Source organism: Schistocerca americana, chromosome 6 (assembly GCF_021461395.2).
Source record: "Schistocerca americana isolate TAMUIC-IGC-003095 chromosome 6, iqSchAmer2.1, whole genome shotgun sequence".
NCBI lineage: Eukaryota > Metazoa > Arthropoda > Insecta > Orthoptera > Acrididae > Schistocerca > Schistocerca americana.
The window spans coordinates 296842462-296859126 of NC_060124.1; the positions used below are offsets into that span (position 1 = coordinate 296842462).

The 16665-nt window shown below is 38.5% G+C and overlaps 1 protein-coding gene across 1 annotated transcript in view; it reads left to right on the forward strand.

Annotated features, from left to right (window-relative positions):
* LOC124619644 (beta-galactosidase-1-like protein 2) overlaps positions 1-16665 on the forward strand; it is a 93489-nt gene that overhangs the window by 14322 nt on the left and 62502 nt on the right. Inside the window, exon 2 of the mRNA XM_047146172.1 lies at positions 11666-11867. Coding sequence (XP_047002128.1) covers positions 11666-11867 — 202 coding nt within the window. The remainder of the gene's footprint in view (positions 1-11665; positions 11868-16665) is intronic.

Here is a 16665-nt window from a genome sequence, read left to right on the forward strand (position 1 = left end):
TTTTCCAAATCATCCTTTAGGTGCTCAGCCACAACAGCTGCTGAGCCAGGGGGCGTATAGAGACATCCAATTACCATGTCAAGGTGGTTTTCAGAGAAGGGATTTAGTACTGTTCCACAGGATTTCTCATCACGCCCACCACTAACAAAACTGTAATTTTCCCAAGTAATTATTGGATGACTAAAGCCTCCACCAATGACTACAGTATGATTGGGGAACTTATATACAAGTGAACTGAGGTTTTCTTTAAATTTTTCGGTTACTCAGGAGACAAGTGTGACAGGTGAGAGGAGGATCCAATTATCATTTTATGCCTGCCCTTGATACTGAGTCTTGCCCAAACAGTGTGACATGCAGCTTCAGTTTCTATCTCAGTGGATCTGAGTTTCTTGTCTACTGTGACAAATATACCACTTCCACTTCCCACTTGCCTGTCCTTCAGATATACACTTAAACTTTCCTCCAGAATCTCATTGCTATCAATTTCAAGTTTCAATCAGCTTTCAATACCTAGTATTATGTGAACTTCACTGCTTTTCATGAGCACTTCAAACTCTGGCACTTTGCGAGTGCTTCGGCACTTTACCACTACTCTTTTAAAGATCTCATCTGTGGGAGGCATTTCTTTTGATCTTACACTGATACTTCTGGGTTTGCTACAACAATTATTATTGGAATTGGATGGAGAGATGCCTTATCTAAAAAAATCCTTGTGTGCACCCTACACACAGTCAGCTGCCTGAATAGCAGCCTCTGATGTGCTGAGCACACCTGACCCGTTTAGGGGGACCCTACAGTCCTCAACCTTATGGCTCAAGTCCAGGAAGTCAGAGCCTAGCTTGTCACAGAACCTTTGAAGTCTCTAGTTCAGTCCTTCCACTCAAATCAGAACCAAAGGGCCACAATCAGTTCTGGGGACAATGCTAAAATTATGAGCTTCATTGAAACTCCCTAACCATGGCTGGTTTTTGTCAGTCTTCACTGCCAATTGCTGGAATGACTCAAGTATGATCTCAGATCTCAGTTGACAGGCATCACTTGTTGCAATGCATGCCACAATCTGTAGTTGGTTGCATCCTGTTCCTTCAATGGCTGCTGGAATAAAGTCTTCGATATGTTGAATGAGCCCCCTGAGTGCACCTGGTGTCCTTTCCTGTCCCCTGCTGCCATTTCCCTAAGGGGTACCATCATTCGCCATACATTTGACCTGCCTACAATTAATAGGACCCTACTCTTTTGCATTTGCCTCCTCTTGTTCCCACTGGCTATGTTTCAATTTCAGTGAGACAGAGCATCTCAAACTTTGGTTACAGGGATCAGTACAAAACACAGAGTCCTCCCTGGTCCTCATCTGCCCCATGTAGGATGCCTAGATCAACCATTGACATGCCACTCACAGTGAAGAGGATGAGTAATGACAGATCCTGTACTTTCTGCAGAGAAGGTAGGATTCACAGGAGAGGATAGTATTTGAGGTACCTCTGGTACTGGTGTCATAGGTACATGACTCTCAGGAGCCCTTCCAACACATCGATTCACAGTGGCTGCCAATCATTTGGCAGTAGTCATGGCCAATTTCAGCTGCTTACAAATGTTAACCAATTCATACAGTGTTCAAGAACAGCTTTCACAGTGGGGCTCCTTTCTGGCTGGTGCAATGTATTATAAGGCAGTGAAAAAAAATTTTAAATTAAGCTCACTGGTTATCTTTTAATTTGTTGAGGTGCGAAGTTGCTGATCCCAATAAGAATTGAAGCAAATACACTAAATGAGGTTTCTATTAAGGCAACAGAAAAGCCTGTGGTAAAAATTAGTATTCTTAAAACGTTTTGAGGTTAATTATAGTTGTTTGCAAACAATAATTCAGAGTTATTTACGATGGATGCAGTTAATATAATAGGGCTACTCCTTTTTCAAAAAAGCCAATTGCTCGTAGATTATGCAAAGAACAATGGTAGTTCTGAAAATTGTCAAAAATGCACGTTTATTTGCGATGTATACAACAAAATTTACGGGTGATGTATTCTTGGCAGAACTGCTAACCACAAATGCTGATTTACTACGATATAAATTACATACCCATAACACTTGTACCACTAACTTAACAAAAATGTACGGTATGTGTTCAAAAATCCTCAAAAACACCCTGTTTCTCACATAACTGTGCTGTTAAATTAGAGAATGATTGTTTTGAACGAGGATAGGCTTACGGCTCACAAAAATTTTAAAAGAGCATAATTAAGTTTAATCCTAGCCTACCCAGTTACCCGAGCAGTCCAACACATGGCTTTCTGGAGTGGGAAGGAGGGCCTGGTCCCCGACACGAATCTGCCTGGTGGACTTGTGTTGAGGTCCGGTGAGCCGTCCAGTCTGTGGATGGTTTTTAGGCAAATGCGGGCTGGTTCCCCTAATTCCGCCTCAGCTACACTATGTTGGCAATTTCTGCACAAACAAGTTCTGCACATATGTGTACAACACCATTACTCTACCACACAAACATAGGTGTTACACTCCTCTGGTGTGAGACATTTCCTGGGAGGGGTCCACCGGGGGCCAAACTGCACCATAACACTGGGTTCGGTGTTCGGCAGCGGAGGGGTAAAGTGGACTGCAGCAGCCGTCGTGGGGTTGTGGACCACTGCGGTTGTGGTGGGGGTGGAGCCTCTCCATCATTTATAGGTCCCCAGTTAACATACAATACAATACAATACAATACAAGTTTAACCCTATAATTGATGATACCATTACGAGTTTATTGCAACACTTGAGAATGTTCGAAATTTCACAATATATCATAATACAAACAAGTATTGATACAATCAATGAAAGAATATGCAGAATGATGTGATCAGTAAAATAAGCGAATGTAGAGCTTTAAATCAGCACACAGTTCTTGTACGCGCTGGGTCATGCAAAGGAAAATTTCGAAATCGGCTTTTATATACAAATAAACAGATTTTTCACTTAGCTGATTCTGTGCACACTTCCACACTGGCTTACTGAAGAAGAACACTGCAGTTTATCGCACAGAAAATTTGCTAAAATGTGCAACACCAACAAAGCATGTCTTCTGCCTGTTGCAGCTAACAATGCTGTTCCACATTCCATATCCCTGAAGGATGATAGGATTTACGGAACACAATGTTTGCATGAATGAGTCATACAGTACTGCAACCGCTCTCAGCATGCCCTAGGCAGGCAGCTCCACACTGTTCCAAACATAGACTGCTAATCATAGCATCATGGAGAGTGTCTTTGCAAATATGTGATTGGCTGGAGGAATATTTGACTAATAGTATGTTATACTGGGAGGAGAATAATTTATGGAAATGAGTGTGCATCAAGGAGGCATCACAGGAGCTCTGAGATTCTCAACATACAAGATGACTGTAATTAAAGTTCCAGTTTCAAAACTCCATACAGTGCATGACTGCACAAGATTGGCATTCAGCGGTTTTGGCGCTGTTAGTTAGGTAAGACCATCCACGATCTACCACAGCAAGGTCATACATCAGAGGCCACAAACTGTATAAAAACAAACAATGAAATCAGTTTTTAATTGTGCTGAGAACAAACCGATCATATAAAATCACAAAAAGTCGATTTTTAATAGGGTTTTAGTTGTCCTGAGGACAAAACTGCATGAAAAACAGTGAGACTGGTGCAAGACCTGCTCAGTATGTTGTCTACCATTTTCCAGTGCAAGTTGAAATTGAGAAACAGCATGTTCCACAACAGATCATAGTGTCTCAGGGGTCATGTTCCAGATGCACTGCACAGTGTATGCCCTAAGTACAGCTACGTAATCAGAGCAGTGAACACAGCATCTTTCAACCAGAAGTCACACTGATTAAGATCAGTTGATCTGTAGGGAAATGGGGGCTGATAATTCTAGTATTTCCAACATGCCTTTGCAGCAGCTGCTTCACTGAGTGTTCATTTAGCAGAGGAGCACCACTTGCACAAACTGATCCACCTCAATGGTGTTGAAGGGATGGAATAACTTTGATGTGCAAAAGACTCCTGCTGCATTTACCAGTGATAGTACAGATAACAGGGCATGCAGGATTCATCTGCTGGAGAAAATAGTGCCCTTCGCTAAACGATTCCATCAACCTGCACCACACAGTTACCTTTGCAGAAAGAAATGGTACAAGATGATGTGCGAGAGTGTTTTCCATTGCCATTATTCTGGCATGTCTTTTGAGATGGAAATGTACTTTGACTGTCCACAAAATGTTCCATGGACATTCATTCTCCACTTCATCATGAGAAAGAAATTCTGGAGCAAATGTTTGTCTTACTGGCAGTTCAGAATGAGGCAGTGCCTGAACATGGGTAATTTTGTATTGATAGCAATGCAGTATGTTTCATAAAAGTTCATGTACCATGCTCACAGGCATGTCCAAAGTTCAGGCAATTCTCTGAGCACTGCATATATGCACACCATTGGTAAACCCTCCTGCAATGTTGTGACAACATCGTCTACTGATGTGAGATTGGTTGTTTCTCTCCCTCTGCCTCGTTGCACTTCAAAAGAACTTGTCTTTTCAAATTTCATAATCTTTTTCTCCAGTCCCTAGACAGACATGGGACCAACACCTTTTTTCATAGCCTTGAGTGTTCAGAACTTCTGCAGTGCTACTGCTGCACAGTCAGAGTTCTTGTAAGAGGCCTTTACCTGCAGCCTGTGATCCTGCTTTGAGAAAGTCATACCAAACTTATCAGAAGCAAACTGAGGAACAACTCCTTACTCCAATCCTTTTGTTTTGCATATTCTACTGCTTAAATCTCCATCTAGTGGTAAAATTTTTGTTCAATTGTTGTTTTTTCCCCCCCTTCTTTCATAATATTACATTCAAATTTGACATCATTCTTAGCAGTGGTCCTTTTTTTAACAGTGTTTTGAAACTGTAACTTTAATTATAATCACTTTTATATCAAAGATTTATCACATAGGATCAGAAGGTCTGTAAGATGATTCAATCATGATGTTGTTGTGTACAGGAAAGTATTGTTGTTGGGTTATTGTAATGGAATGGAGAAAGACTTGTGTGAAATTTTCACTTGGTGCAATGAATGTCAGCTCTCTTTAAATGTTGGTAAAGGTAAGATAATACCTTTGATAAAGACAAAAAGCCAGATAGTTTTCAATTACAAGATTAGTGGTGAACATCTTGAGCATGTCTCATCAATTAGGGCCTATATTAGGGTAATAATAAGAAAGCGATATGAAATGGGATGATCAAATAAAATCAGTATTAGAGAGAGAAAATGGGAAACAGAATTAATTGAAGACTTTAAAGAATTCTACAATATTGTTCCTCTTAGTCAAAGGGTTATTATAAATGATTGACGTGACTTCACAGATTTGCTATAGCTATATTATTCTACATATTGGCACAGGGCTTTGCACACATATAGAAAAACTCAAAAAGGTTTTTTTAAATTTTTTTTCACATGCTGGATATGTGAGCCTGTACTAATTCTGAAGATATTAAGTCAATAATCAAATTCTTTCCATGTTCAGCACAGCATGTACCTATAAATCTGTTCAAAAGCACTGCTGATATTAGCTCACAGTTCTGGTATATGTTTTGGTAGAGGAACTGCACACAAAAAAATTAGATGGGATTTGGTCGGGAGAGTGTGGAGGTAATGACATGAACTGCTAATCACCAACCCCATCATGACTGATGCATCAGTTTCTCAATTTCCTCTTTAAGAATTCTTGAACATCACAACAGATATGGGATTGAGCACCATTCTGTTGGTAGATGAAATCACACTGTCAGTCTCCAGTTATAGCATGAGCCAGTTTTGCAGCATATCCAGATACACATGTCCTGTAACAGTATTTTTGCAGAAGGAAAATGGGATCATAAACTTTAAACCATGAGGCTGCTAAAAACAAATTAACTCTTGGTGAATCTCAAATATGCTGCAAAATAGCGTGGGGATTTTTTGCCCCAGAATTGCCCACTGTGCTTGTTCACTGTGCCATTCACAAAAATGTTGCTTCATCATTGAAGATGATGTTCTCACAAAAACCATCCTCTTTCATTATCTATTGTAACTGTGCTGAAAATTCAAACTGTCTGACTTGTTGTAATTGTAAGTGGTAAGATTGTTACTTCAGTCATTTCCTTAGATCTTCCAAATTGTTGATTGTGGTGCATTCAGCTCTCTTCTTGTTTGTTTCTCAATTTCTGTGGTCTGTGTGCAAAATTCACCCACATGTGGTCAACTGTTTCTTCAGTAACAGCAGACTGGCCCATTTATTTCCCCAGGCAGAGTCACCATGAAGCTTTAAACTGTGCATACCATCACCAAATGGAGTTGGAACTTGGTGGATCTCTGTTGAACTTCGTTCTGAAGTAACACTGTGCTATTACAGCAGACTGCTGTGATTCCATTTCAAGCAAGGAATAAGCTTTCTCAGCACCTGTCACCACCTTACCTAACTGCCCACTGCTCTGTTCTTGTGGCAAATGCAAAAATTGCAAATCTGTTTGAGTTTTTCTATATGAGCCTTGAGTTTTGTGTTAATATGTCAGATATTGTAGCTACAATGAATTTATGCAATTATTTCAATAAATTATAATAACCTTGTAGCAGACATGGCAACAAACATTGAACAAATTCAGAATTGTGCTACTAGGATTGTAACTGATTCATATAAACTGTAGGAAAGTGTAACAGTGATGCTCGGGAAACTAAATAGAAAAGTTGTGGAAGAAAGACAGTGTAGTTCTTATGAAACCCTGTTGAGTAAATTTAGAGAAACTGTATTCAAAGAAGAATGTTTCCATTATGATGCCACCATTTTATATCTTGTGTAGGGATCACGAGAAAAAGAGACACTGGGGCATGCACAAAGGCAGTAAGACAGTCATTAATCCCTCATTCAATATGTGTATGCAATAGGAAGGAAAACATATAATAGTGGAGCAAGGTACTTTCCACCATTCACTGTATGAGGCTTGTGAAGTATTTATGTAGGCATAGCTACAGGCAAGTTATATATTTGTCCTTCTTCCCACTACCACTGTCAGTCACTCACTCTTGCCCCATCTTTCAAAATAAAAAAAATTAAATTGTGATGTTATGTTCTTTAAACAGTTTCTATGAAAATATGTGAGGTTCAGTTATACCAAAGTGCAGCAGAACAATGATACAGAACAAGAATGAAATTAATAAATGTCTGCAAGCTCCTGTTCAATTCTGACATGAAGATTTGTTTACAAGATCATCAGCTGATTGTAATCTTTGTGAGGGCACACACAACAACATTAGTGAAGTTGTAAGATCCTTTTGTGCCCTCGTGCACTAGCTCTCCAGAAACCTTTCTCAGTATAGTGACAAGTCCATAGGTATGAGGTGACATAGGCCATATACTGTAAGACTGGTCAAACTGTTTACTTGAGGCTGCAGAATTGAAGATAAGCATTTTTTGGATTACCTTTGTGAGTTGATGCGTATGTCTTCCCCCTGCCTGTTCTGTAAAGATCTCTTGCTGATGTAGTTCCTGGTAGCAGATCTTGTAGTCCAATTTGTTATCAGTTCCACAATTCTATTATGCATTAAACTGACTGTAATGAGATACAAATCCTTCCGATGTTGTATGAAGTTTGCTAGTGATTCCTGTAGTTCTCCAAGCTAACTGGCACTAGGATGTACACTATGTCTGATCTCTGTGGGGTCCATGCTCTGAGTTTTCCATAATTTTTGAAATTAATTGTATCAAACTGAGTGGTTGTGTATTATTTTATGGTGTTTGTCAATAATGGCTTTAATTACTCTTAGACTGCCCCAGTAGTTTATTATGTCAAAATTGGATTCTAACAATTAATATTTAATACAGAAATGTTAGTAGTTTTTCCACTAAATATGATAATGTTAAAGAGAGCAAAATAAATAGTGTCCAAAACAAGAGGAACCTTACAAAGTTAACAACCATTGCTTGAAGAGGCAATGGAGAACATGAACTGGTGCAAAATTGTGCATGCCTCTGATTTCTGCATGTGGGCCACTGTACACATGCACAGGAATCTATCCAGATGGAATGGTTCTCTCTGTTTGTTGCTTTTTCTGAAAGTTGACAGAGTTTTTCATGCACATTCAAATTTACCTAAGAGTTAGCACCTTAGTCATGTGGTCTAATGAGAAATACATGGAATTTGAAGAGTATTATCATGCATTTTGTTGTTTATGGCTGGTTCATTCCACAAATTATGAAGACAGAGTTACACAAAATGACAGTTCTTCACATAAAAACAGCATGGATACAACAAAGGCAAACTTGATCAAGAGAAGAAGCCTTCATTCATATTTTTGAAGAACATCTGTTGTAAAAAAATGTGGATATGGTAGCACACCCACTATGTTCACTGATTAACTGGATATTTAGTAATGGTTTTCTCCCTTCACTCTTAAAAATGACAGTTGTTACAGCTCTATGAAAAAAGGTGAGAAGTCACATCCAGATAATGACTGTTCAATCTCTCTTGTACCCATCCTTGCAAAAGTTACAGAGTACTGTGTGCAACTCTAAATCTGTGACCATTTATCTACCAAGAACATTCTATATGACTCATAATGTGATTTAAGATCCAGTTTGTTGCTGGTCAAACAGTTAAAGATATTGTTTCTGTTGTACTGTCTTCATTTGAATCATGGCTGTCCATTAATGCCATGGTTGTGGATCTCACCAAGGCATTTGACTCTTATCAGCAGCACAATTCTGATAAAAATGAAAACCTCTAACTATGGACTGCTCAGAACTTAGCAGATCATACCTACTTGGTAGAAAACAAATATTACATGTGAGCAATAGGAGATGTCCTGGATGTAACAAAGGGTGTGGCACAAGGTTCTATGTTTGGCCTTTACTATTCATAATTTGCATCAATGATACATCTAATATTACATTGTGTAAGTGTAGACATAAGCAGATAACACTATGTTTGTTACAGCTGAAAGAAAGTTAGCAGCATTAAAGCATCAATGTAATGATTATCTCAGAGTGGCCGCAGGCCTGTCTGGTTTGGAATTAATGAGTTGCATTTTAATTGTGAGAAAACTGTAAATATTCTATTCAGTTCATGTGTTAAATGTGATGGCAATGATTGTGCTTCTTGGGATTCATCTTGACGCAAAATTACCATGTAAAAGTCATACTGAATACCATTGTACAATGTTTGCACTTGTTACATAATCTTATTTATTAAGAAAATTTAGGTCCTGTGTTAGTGACAAGTTATGCTCAAAGCCTGCTGTGCCTTTTCTTCTGAAACCACTTGGATGTGGACTTCTTTATGGGGCAATTCTTCTGGAGGAAAGAAAGGAGGAGAAAGGGCAATTCCATCAGAAGCATCTGTGGAGTCAAACATAAAGACCATTATAGGCCACATTTCAGAAACCTGAAAACATCAAGCATTATGTTCCTGTCTGTCCTGCACCATTTAACGCACAACAAGGAAAACCAACAGAACTACTAATTTTGACAGTCAGTTCATCAACACAACACTTGCCATAAACAGCAGACTGACATTCCAGCTACCAGACTTAATACAACCCCAACTCACAAACAAATGTGTTTAAACTTAAGTGAATTTTATCTGTAGTGGATGCTGTTGAACTCTATGACTGTTCCTTTACAGGGTGTTTACACTTGTCTCTTGGCAGGGTCAATTGTTTTGTGTTTTGTCAGATATCAAATGCAGTATCCTTCTTCACCTTACCATGACTGGCTTTCCTTTTGATGCTCCAGTGACAAGACTGACTTTTGTAAGCATTAGTAAAATACTCCAGGATTTCATGAGCGATATGCTTAAGATCATCTGACATGAATATTAAGAAGGTTGTTTGACAACTGATATTTTCTTGCACGAGCCTGAGTAGTGTTGGTACATGTTCAAATATTGGAGTTCTGGTAACCTTGTGTAAGAGTATGTAGCTAATTCAAAATCAGTCAAGCCTTATAGAGTCCAAGAACATGTGCAATGTTTCTACACGGACACTCAAATATTCTTGCACAAAATACTGGTTCATGTATAACTGTCATGCTTGGAATTACATGTGCAGCAGCCTTGATGTTTTTATTTTGTGCTGGCAATATGGTCAAACTGCCAACATCACAACGAAACATAAACAAATTTGTGGAAATTTTATGGACCTCCACTCCAGCCTCCCATTTTGGCATCCTAGGCAACTGCCTAGTTCACACATACTGTACACATGGCCTGTTCTCAGATTTCTCTGGTTATGCTGCCATTCAGAACAGCTTGTGGAGGAACTTGACAAGTAGCACAGATTGTGTGTGGTTTAGCCCATGAAATTTCTCTTCACAATTTTAAAACATTTGGTTCTTGCCGCCAAAAATCACTTGTTGTATTATTATTAGAAATTATCATATCAAGCATCATTTTACAATGATACATGTTTTGTGAACGTAATACAAGGAAGGGATTAGTCATATAAGTTAGGCCTTGTGAAGTCACCAGCAATGACACATGGTTCAGATCAACTATAAACTGAATGACCCCTTTACCTGCTTGTTCAGATCAACTATAAACTGAATGACCCCTTTACCTGCTTGGACAACTGGGGTAGGTTAGGGACATGCAAGTTGTCAAAGTGGCATCCAATTGAAAGATGTACACCAGGCCATATAGCCACACAAAGTTATTACTATTTTTATTAGTCATATATACAGATCTATGAATATGCAGATGTGTTTATTGAGGAGAGAACAGAACAGCTGATGAGCAGTGGTCATGTTAAAGGAACTTCCCCAACATTTGCCTGCCTCAAATCTGCTGAATGTGAAAAGAACAAACAGTTATCTGTATCAATAAGTGATGTGTCAGATGTCAAACACACACTCAACACACAACCTCACGTACAGATACCTGTTTGTTCTCTTGATGGTCAGAAGTTCTGAAGTGGGTATATTAATAATACTGCCATATTGATATGACATGACATCATAAATAAACAATATATGAATGTAACAATGTAACAATGGTTACTAACTGGTAGTGAAACTGAAACTGGTAGTAAAAGTAACACTTGAGAGCTGTCAGGAATTGCTTTCAAATACGTTTAATAAATTGAGATCGAACTGCTGACCGGTGATACTTTAGGAGGTGAAACTGGTATTGCTATCAGTAGAGAATGTGAAGGAACTAGCTCGATTGAATTTTCCATTCCTACAAATGGCAGTTACTCTTTAAATACTAATATATGATCATAACCATGTGACTTGGAATGTATGTTAAGAAGATCATCTACAATAACAAAGAATCAGATTTTAAAAAGACTGAAGAGGGGGAAGCAGCTCATGTGGGTAAGAAGGAGCTAAGAGCCAGCCATCCAGGCACTTGAGTAAAGTAATGTAAGATTCAGAACAAACTTCTTTAAGAGTAATTCATCAAAAACTTCTGTGGCTTTGTGGGCACCAGTAGAACACTCAGATAGTGAGAAGGATACAAAAAAAAAAATTCACTTTCCAATCCAGAAAACTGAAGATAATCCTAACACAGTGGATAAATTAATTATACAAATTTTAGGATGTATAATGTTTTTATGCTTTCATTAATTAGTTTCCTATATTTGACATTTTATGGATGGACTAACCCATCAATATTTATGCTGCTTCCAGATGAAGAGCTACAGCCAGTTCTTACATATTACCAGGGCTCATCAATAGAATCTGGACTTGTAGCAGATGCTGATGGTTTTCACTTAAACAACAAGAGTCTCACTATATTCAGTGGTGCACTCCATTATTTCAGAGTTCATCCTTCCTACTGGGAAGATCGCATAGCCAAAATTAGTGCTATGGGACTAGTTGCTGTTGAGACGTAAGTTCACATTTAATGTTCTGTGTGTCTAGCTTGTCTCTCTCAGAGAACATGTAAGTTTGTGTATGATGCTTCAACATTTAAATTTTTTGTGGAATGTGTTTGTAGCACTGGTTTCATTACAGAGTGCACACTGGGTACAAGAAAAAGTGAATAACTAGTGCAAAATTGTTGTACATCAATACTAAAGAAGAAAAATGACAACAAATTATGTTTAGTTTTGATGCAATGACTGTAATATAAACAGTGACAGCTACAGTTTGGTGGCTAATTAGTTCAGCAGTCTAGTCTTAATAATGACAGCAATTATATGGGCCAGAAACAAACTATCAAATACAACTGTGTTAGATTTAGACAATGACTGTGTCACCATCAGACATCACAACCAAATTCCAATTTATAATGAGATTACAGAAATGATTACCCTCTGAAAATCAATAATCCTTCATGCCATGTCCATATTTCTTGTAAAGTATTAAAATTTTGAGCTTGCTTGTCAAGATTTCTGTCAGGGTATTTTTGCAGTCCATCACTCACTAAAGGTACATTTCTTGACGAACTTAAATATAAAGTAATGACAGTTGTGTACAAGCACAGCAATAAACAAACAATCTCTAATTTCCCTTCTCAAAATTTTTTTCAGCAGGTTGCTCACAAGTAGAACAAGTAGAATATTGATTCCCCCCCACTACTCCACCTTTCCTTTTTGCTACCTTCTGAATACCTGTGATTGTGTAGGCCATAGAAACGAAACTGAGAAACTAATATTTTGTGACACTAATGGTATGCCTCTACATCACTGAGATTGTGTTTACAATAGCTTGAACCACAGGAGTAAAACTAGAGTCAGAATGGAGTGATTAATTAATTAATTAATTCATACTTTGAGTTCTGTTGATCTTGAAAGAGATTTTTCAGTGATGTGGTTAAGTCAATTTATACATTAATAAACGCAAGCAGTTCTTGCAGACTACTTCTGTGGAGGATATTCATAACCAATTAGTGCTTATCTACTCACATTACAGCAATTGCTTCTAAATTACTTTATATGTGTTTATATGTAACAGCAGAAAACTTTGAAATAGGCCACTTCTACTACTCAGCTGTCATTTTAATCTAACACCTCAAAGTGTTTATTACACACAGGCTGCTATCAGCTACATACAGGACCTACACTGGCAAACTCAAGATCTGTGTAACAAAAACATTAGTATCAAGTGGAATTTACATATCTGAGTCCATATATTGTGATAAACTGGTAAGGGCATGTAGCTTATATGGAATTATTTTTACTACTAGTATTGTGAATCGTACAGTTCACACTGAATTCAGTGTTATTAACTACAAATACTTTCATGGGGCCTATGTGTTGGTATGTAGGTGAAGGAAGCCCTAGTCATTGGAAGACATTACTGCAAGGGAGTCAGTTATCAGTTGTGCACAGTATTCTTACAGCAAGCATCTGTAGAATAAATACATTTCTGGGCATAGCTGCAGTGACCCTGAAGATAGCAAAGTACTAAGTGAATGTATGCAAAGTACGTTGGCAATCCCATCTTAAGGTAAATTGTGCTGCTCTGCTCCATCAAAAAAGGATGAAGATCAGAGTTTATCCTCCCATCCACAGCAAGTTCTTTGTAAGTGGACATTCTACTTCTGTTTTTGATGTGGATATTAAATGATTCCTTTATAACAAATTTGTAATGATCTTTGCTGATGTAAGCACATTAATTGGAAGTCCAGCCTCCACAATAAAAAAGGCAAACTAATATTGAGCTGAAGCAAAATGTTTTGGTTATGATTTTACCAACAAATTCTTGTTGTGTAATTTGAAATCAGTGACAGTTTGTAGTAGCTGCCACAGCCAAAATTAATTGCAAGTCACTAAATGGAATATTAAGGACTAAATATGGCTGTCACTGTGAGAGTAACCACTAAAAATGTCTGAAGCAGTCTCTAGCAGAACTGCATGGTAGCACAAAGGTTGGATAAAGCCATTTTTTGAGCACAGTCATACTATAATACCAGCATTGAACTATTTTTTCCACATTCTGACAATGTCTATTACTACAGTTGTTTATATATTTTATATTTCTCCAAATGTAAGTTATACATCTGCATACACTGGTCATCTTTTCATAATTCAGTTTGGTACTCAATATGAAAATCATACACATCACTTCATGTATTTGTAATAGCATATGAGCTGAGTTCCTTACGGAATCTGGGGTAATAAGTACAATACTCCATCATCAGAATTCTGTGCATTTTGTACTTCTGGATTAAGTGTACAATTATTTCATTGTAAGATATGGATTTTTGAAACACTTTTAGTTTGTGCTGGAGTAGTATGAAGTTTTGGTTGATAAATGTGCCAGAGCTGTGTCATAACTATCTTCTGATAATGCTATGTTTCCTCTCATGTGAGCTGTAAGAAATTCCCATCTTTCATATGACTTTTTAATACGATGAGGTTTTTCTCTAAGATTTAAAAATGCTTCAGAAAAAAATGAATTGCACGTGCACTGACAGTGAGATACATTTTCTGCAGAACGCATACCAGTCATTTTCTATATTTTGTTTACTTATTGTTTCTGCTTTGTATAATTTGACTGAAAATAAGAAGTACTAAATATTTCTTTGGCTTTCTTCTTTCCAATGTTCCAGAATCAAAGGTGGAACTTCTGTTTGTCTGCATTTTTGCAGCAATTTACAGAGTACATTCTTAATTTTTTTTTAATTATTACTTTCGTGAAATACAATGATGAAACATTTTAAACAGAGCTGTGTAGGTCATATTAGTATGCAAAACAAGATGCATGGTGCAGGCTAATGATGTAATTTTTTTGCTGAATTTACATGTCTGGACACTAATGACTACTGTACTCTGCCCCTCCCTCACATCATTTGTTGAATGTCCTGTCTTTATGGTTGACTCTTATAATAAGCTTCAAGAGGAATAAGATTTACAATAAACTTTTTACTTATCTTATCTTACTTTGACTCCTGTTCTTCTTGTCTAGTGGCTGATTTTTGAAACTGAAATTTTTTGACAAAATATGTTCTCATGGTTCCAACTGAAGTATTAAGTTTGAAGTGAGCCTGCACTATATTTTTTGTTTTACTCAAAATTTTATTCTCATACATTTTTCTATATCACACTGTCTTTACAATTTCCATGTCAACAAGGCCAAAAATTACATTTCTCTTCCCAAAAATAAAACACGTCTGATCACATCAGAGGCACGCCCATTACTGCCTCACTACACTACTGTACCTCACTGTCCTAACAATATTCCAAAGGGCTTACAAATTCTCTTGACAAATGAACCTCTATTAATTCATATTATTATTCCACAAGTGAATCCAGAAATTAACATAACAAATAGCACCAAACTGCGTAATCAATTATAGAAATTTTAAGTGTGCCAAATATTTCGTAATTTCAAATGTTTCTTTTAAAAAAATCAACTGTACATTCAGAACTAGTACATATCAATTGTAACAAAGAAAATAAAATAATTTCTTTTTTACAGATTTTAGCCTGAGGTATAATACATCGGGTAGAAAATCATATGAAATTCTTTTTAGAAAAGCACCTGAGATATTATCAATCTATTCAACATTCAAGAAAATATTTTTTGTATTGATTACTTGTGTTGAGGGAAGATAACACTAGATGAAGGTGTCCCTTTACAATACACCCCTCATATAATTTGGAAACAATGTGTTTACAATATTTTGTGACTTGCTGTCAGGTTTGCCAAACAGTGTATAAAATGATGCCAAAAGGTGGAATACAGATGAATAGAAGTACCTAATACATATTTATAGAAAATGTAAGAAAAGTGTCTACCATACAAGTAATAATTTATACACTCCTGGAAATGGAAAAAAGAACACATTGACACCGATGTGTCAGACCCACCATACTTGCTCCGGACATTGCGAGAGGGCTGTACAAGCAATGATCACACGCACGGCACAGCGGACACACCAGGAACCGGGGTGTTGGCTGTCGAATGGCGCTAGCTGCGCAGCATTTGTGCACAACCGCCGTCAGTGTCAGCCAGTTTGCCGTGGCATACGGAGCTCCATCGCAGTCTTTAACACTGGTAGCATGCCGCGACAGCGTGGACGTGAACCGTATGTGCAGTTGACGGACTTTGAGCGAGGGCGTATAGTGGGCATGCGGGAGGCCGGGTGGACGTACCGCCGAATTGCTCAACACGTGGGGCGTGAGGTCTCCACAGTACATCGATGTTGTCGCCAGTGGTCGGCGGAAGGTGCACGTGCCCGTCGACCTGGGACCGGACCGCAGCGACGCACGGATGCACGCCAAGACCGTACCGCAGTGCCGTAGGGGACCGCACCGCCACTTCCCAGCAAATTAGGGACACTGTTGCTCCTGGGGTATCGGCGAGGACCATTCGCAACCGTCTCCATGAAGCTGGGCTACGGTCCCGCACACCGTTAGGCCGTCTCCCGCTCACGCCCCAACATCGTGCAGCCCGCCTCCAGTGGTGTCGCGACAGGCATGAATGGAGGGACGAATGGAGATGTGTCGTCTTCAGCGATGAGAGTCGCTTCTGCCTTGGTGCCAATGATGGTCATATGCGTGTTTGGCGCCGTGCAGGTGAGCGCCACAATCAGGACTGCATACGACCGAGGCACACAGGGCCAACACCCGGCATCATGGTGTGGGGAGTGATCTCCTACACTGGCCGTACACCACTGGTGATCGTCGAGGGGACACTGAATAGTGCACGGTACATCCAAACCATCATCGAACCCATCG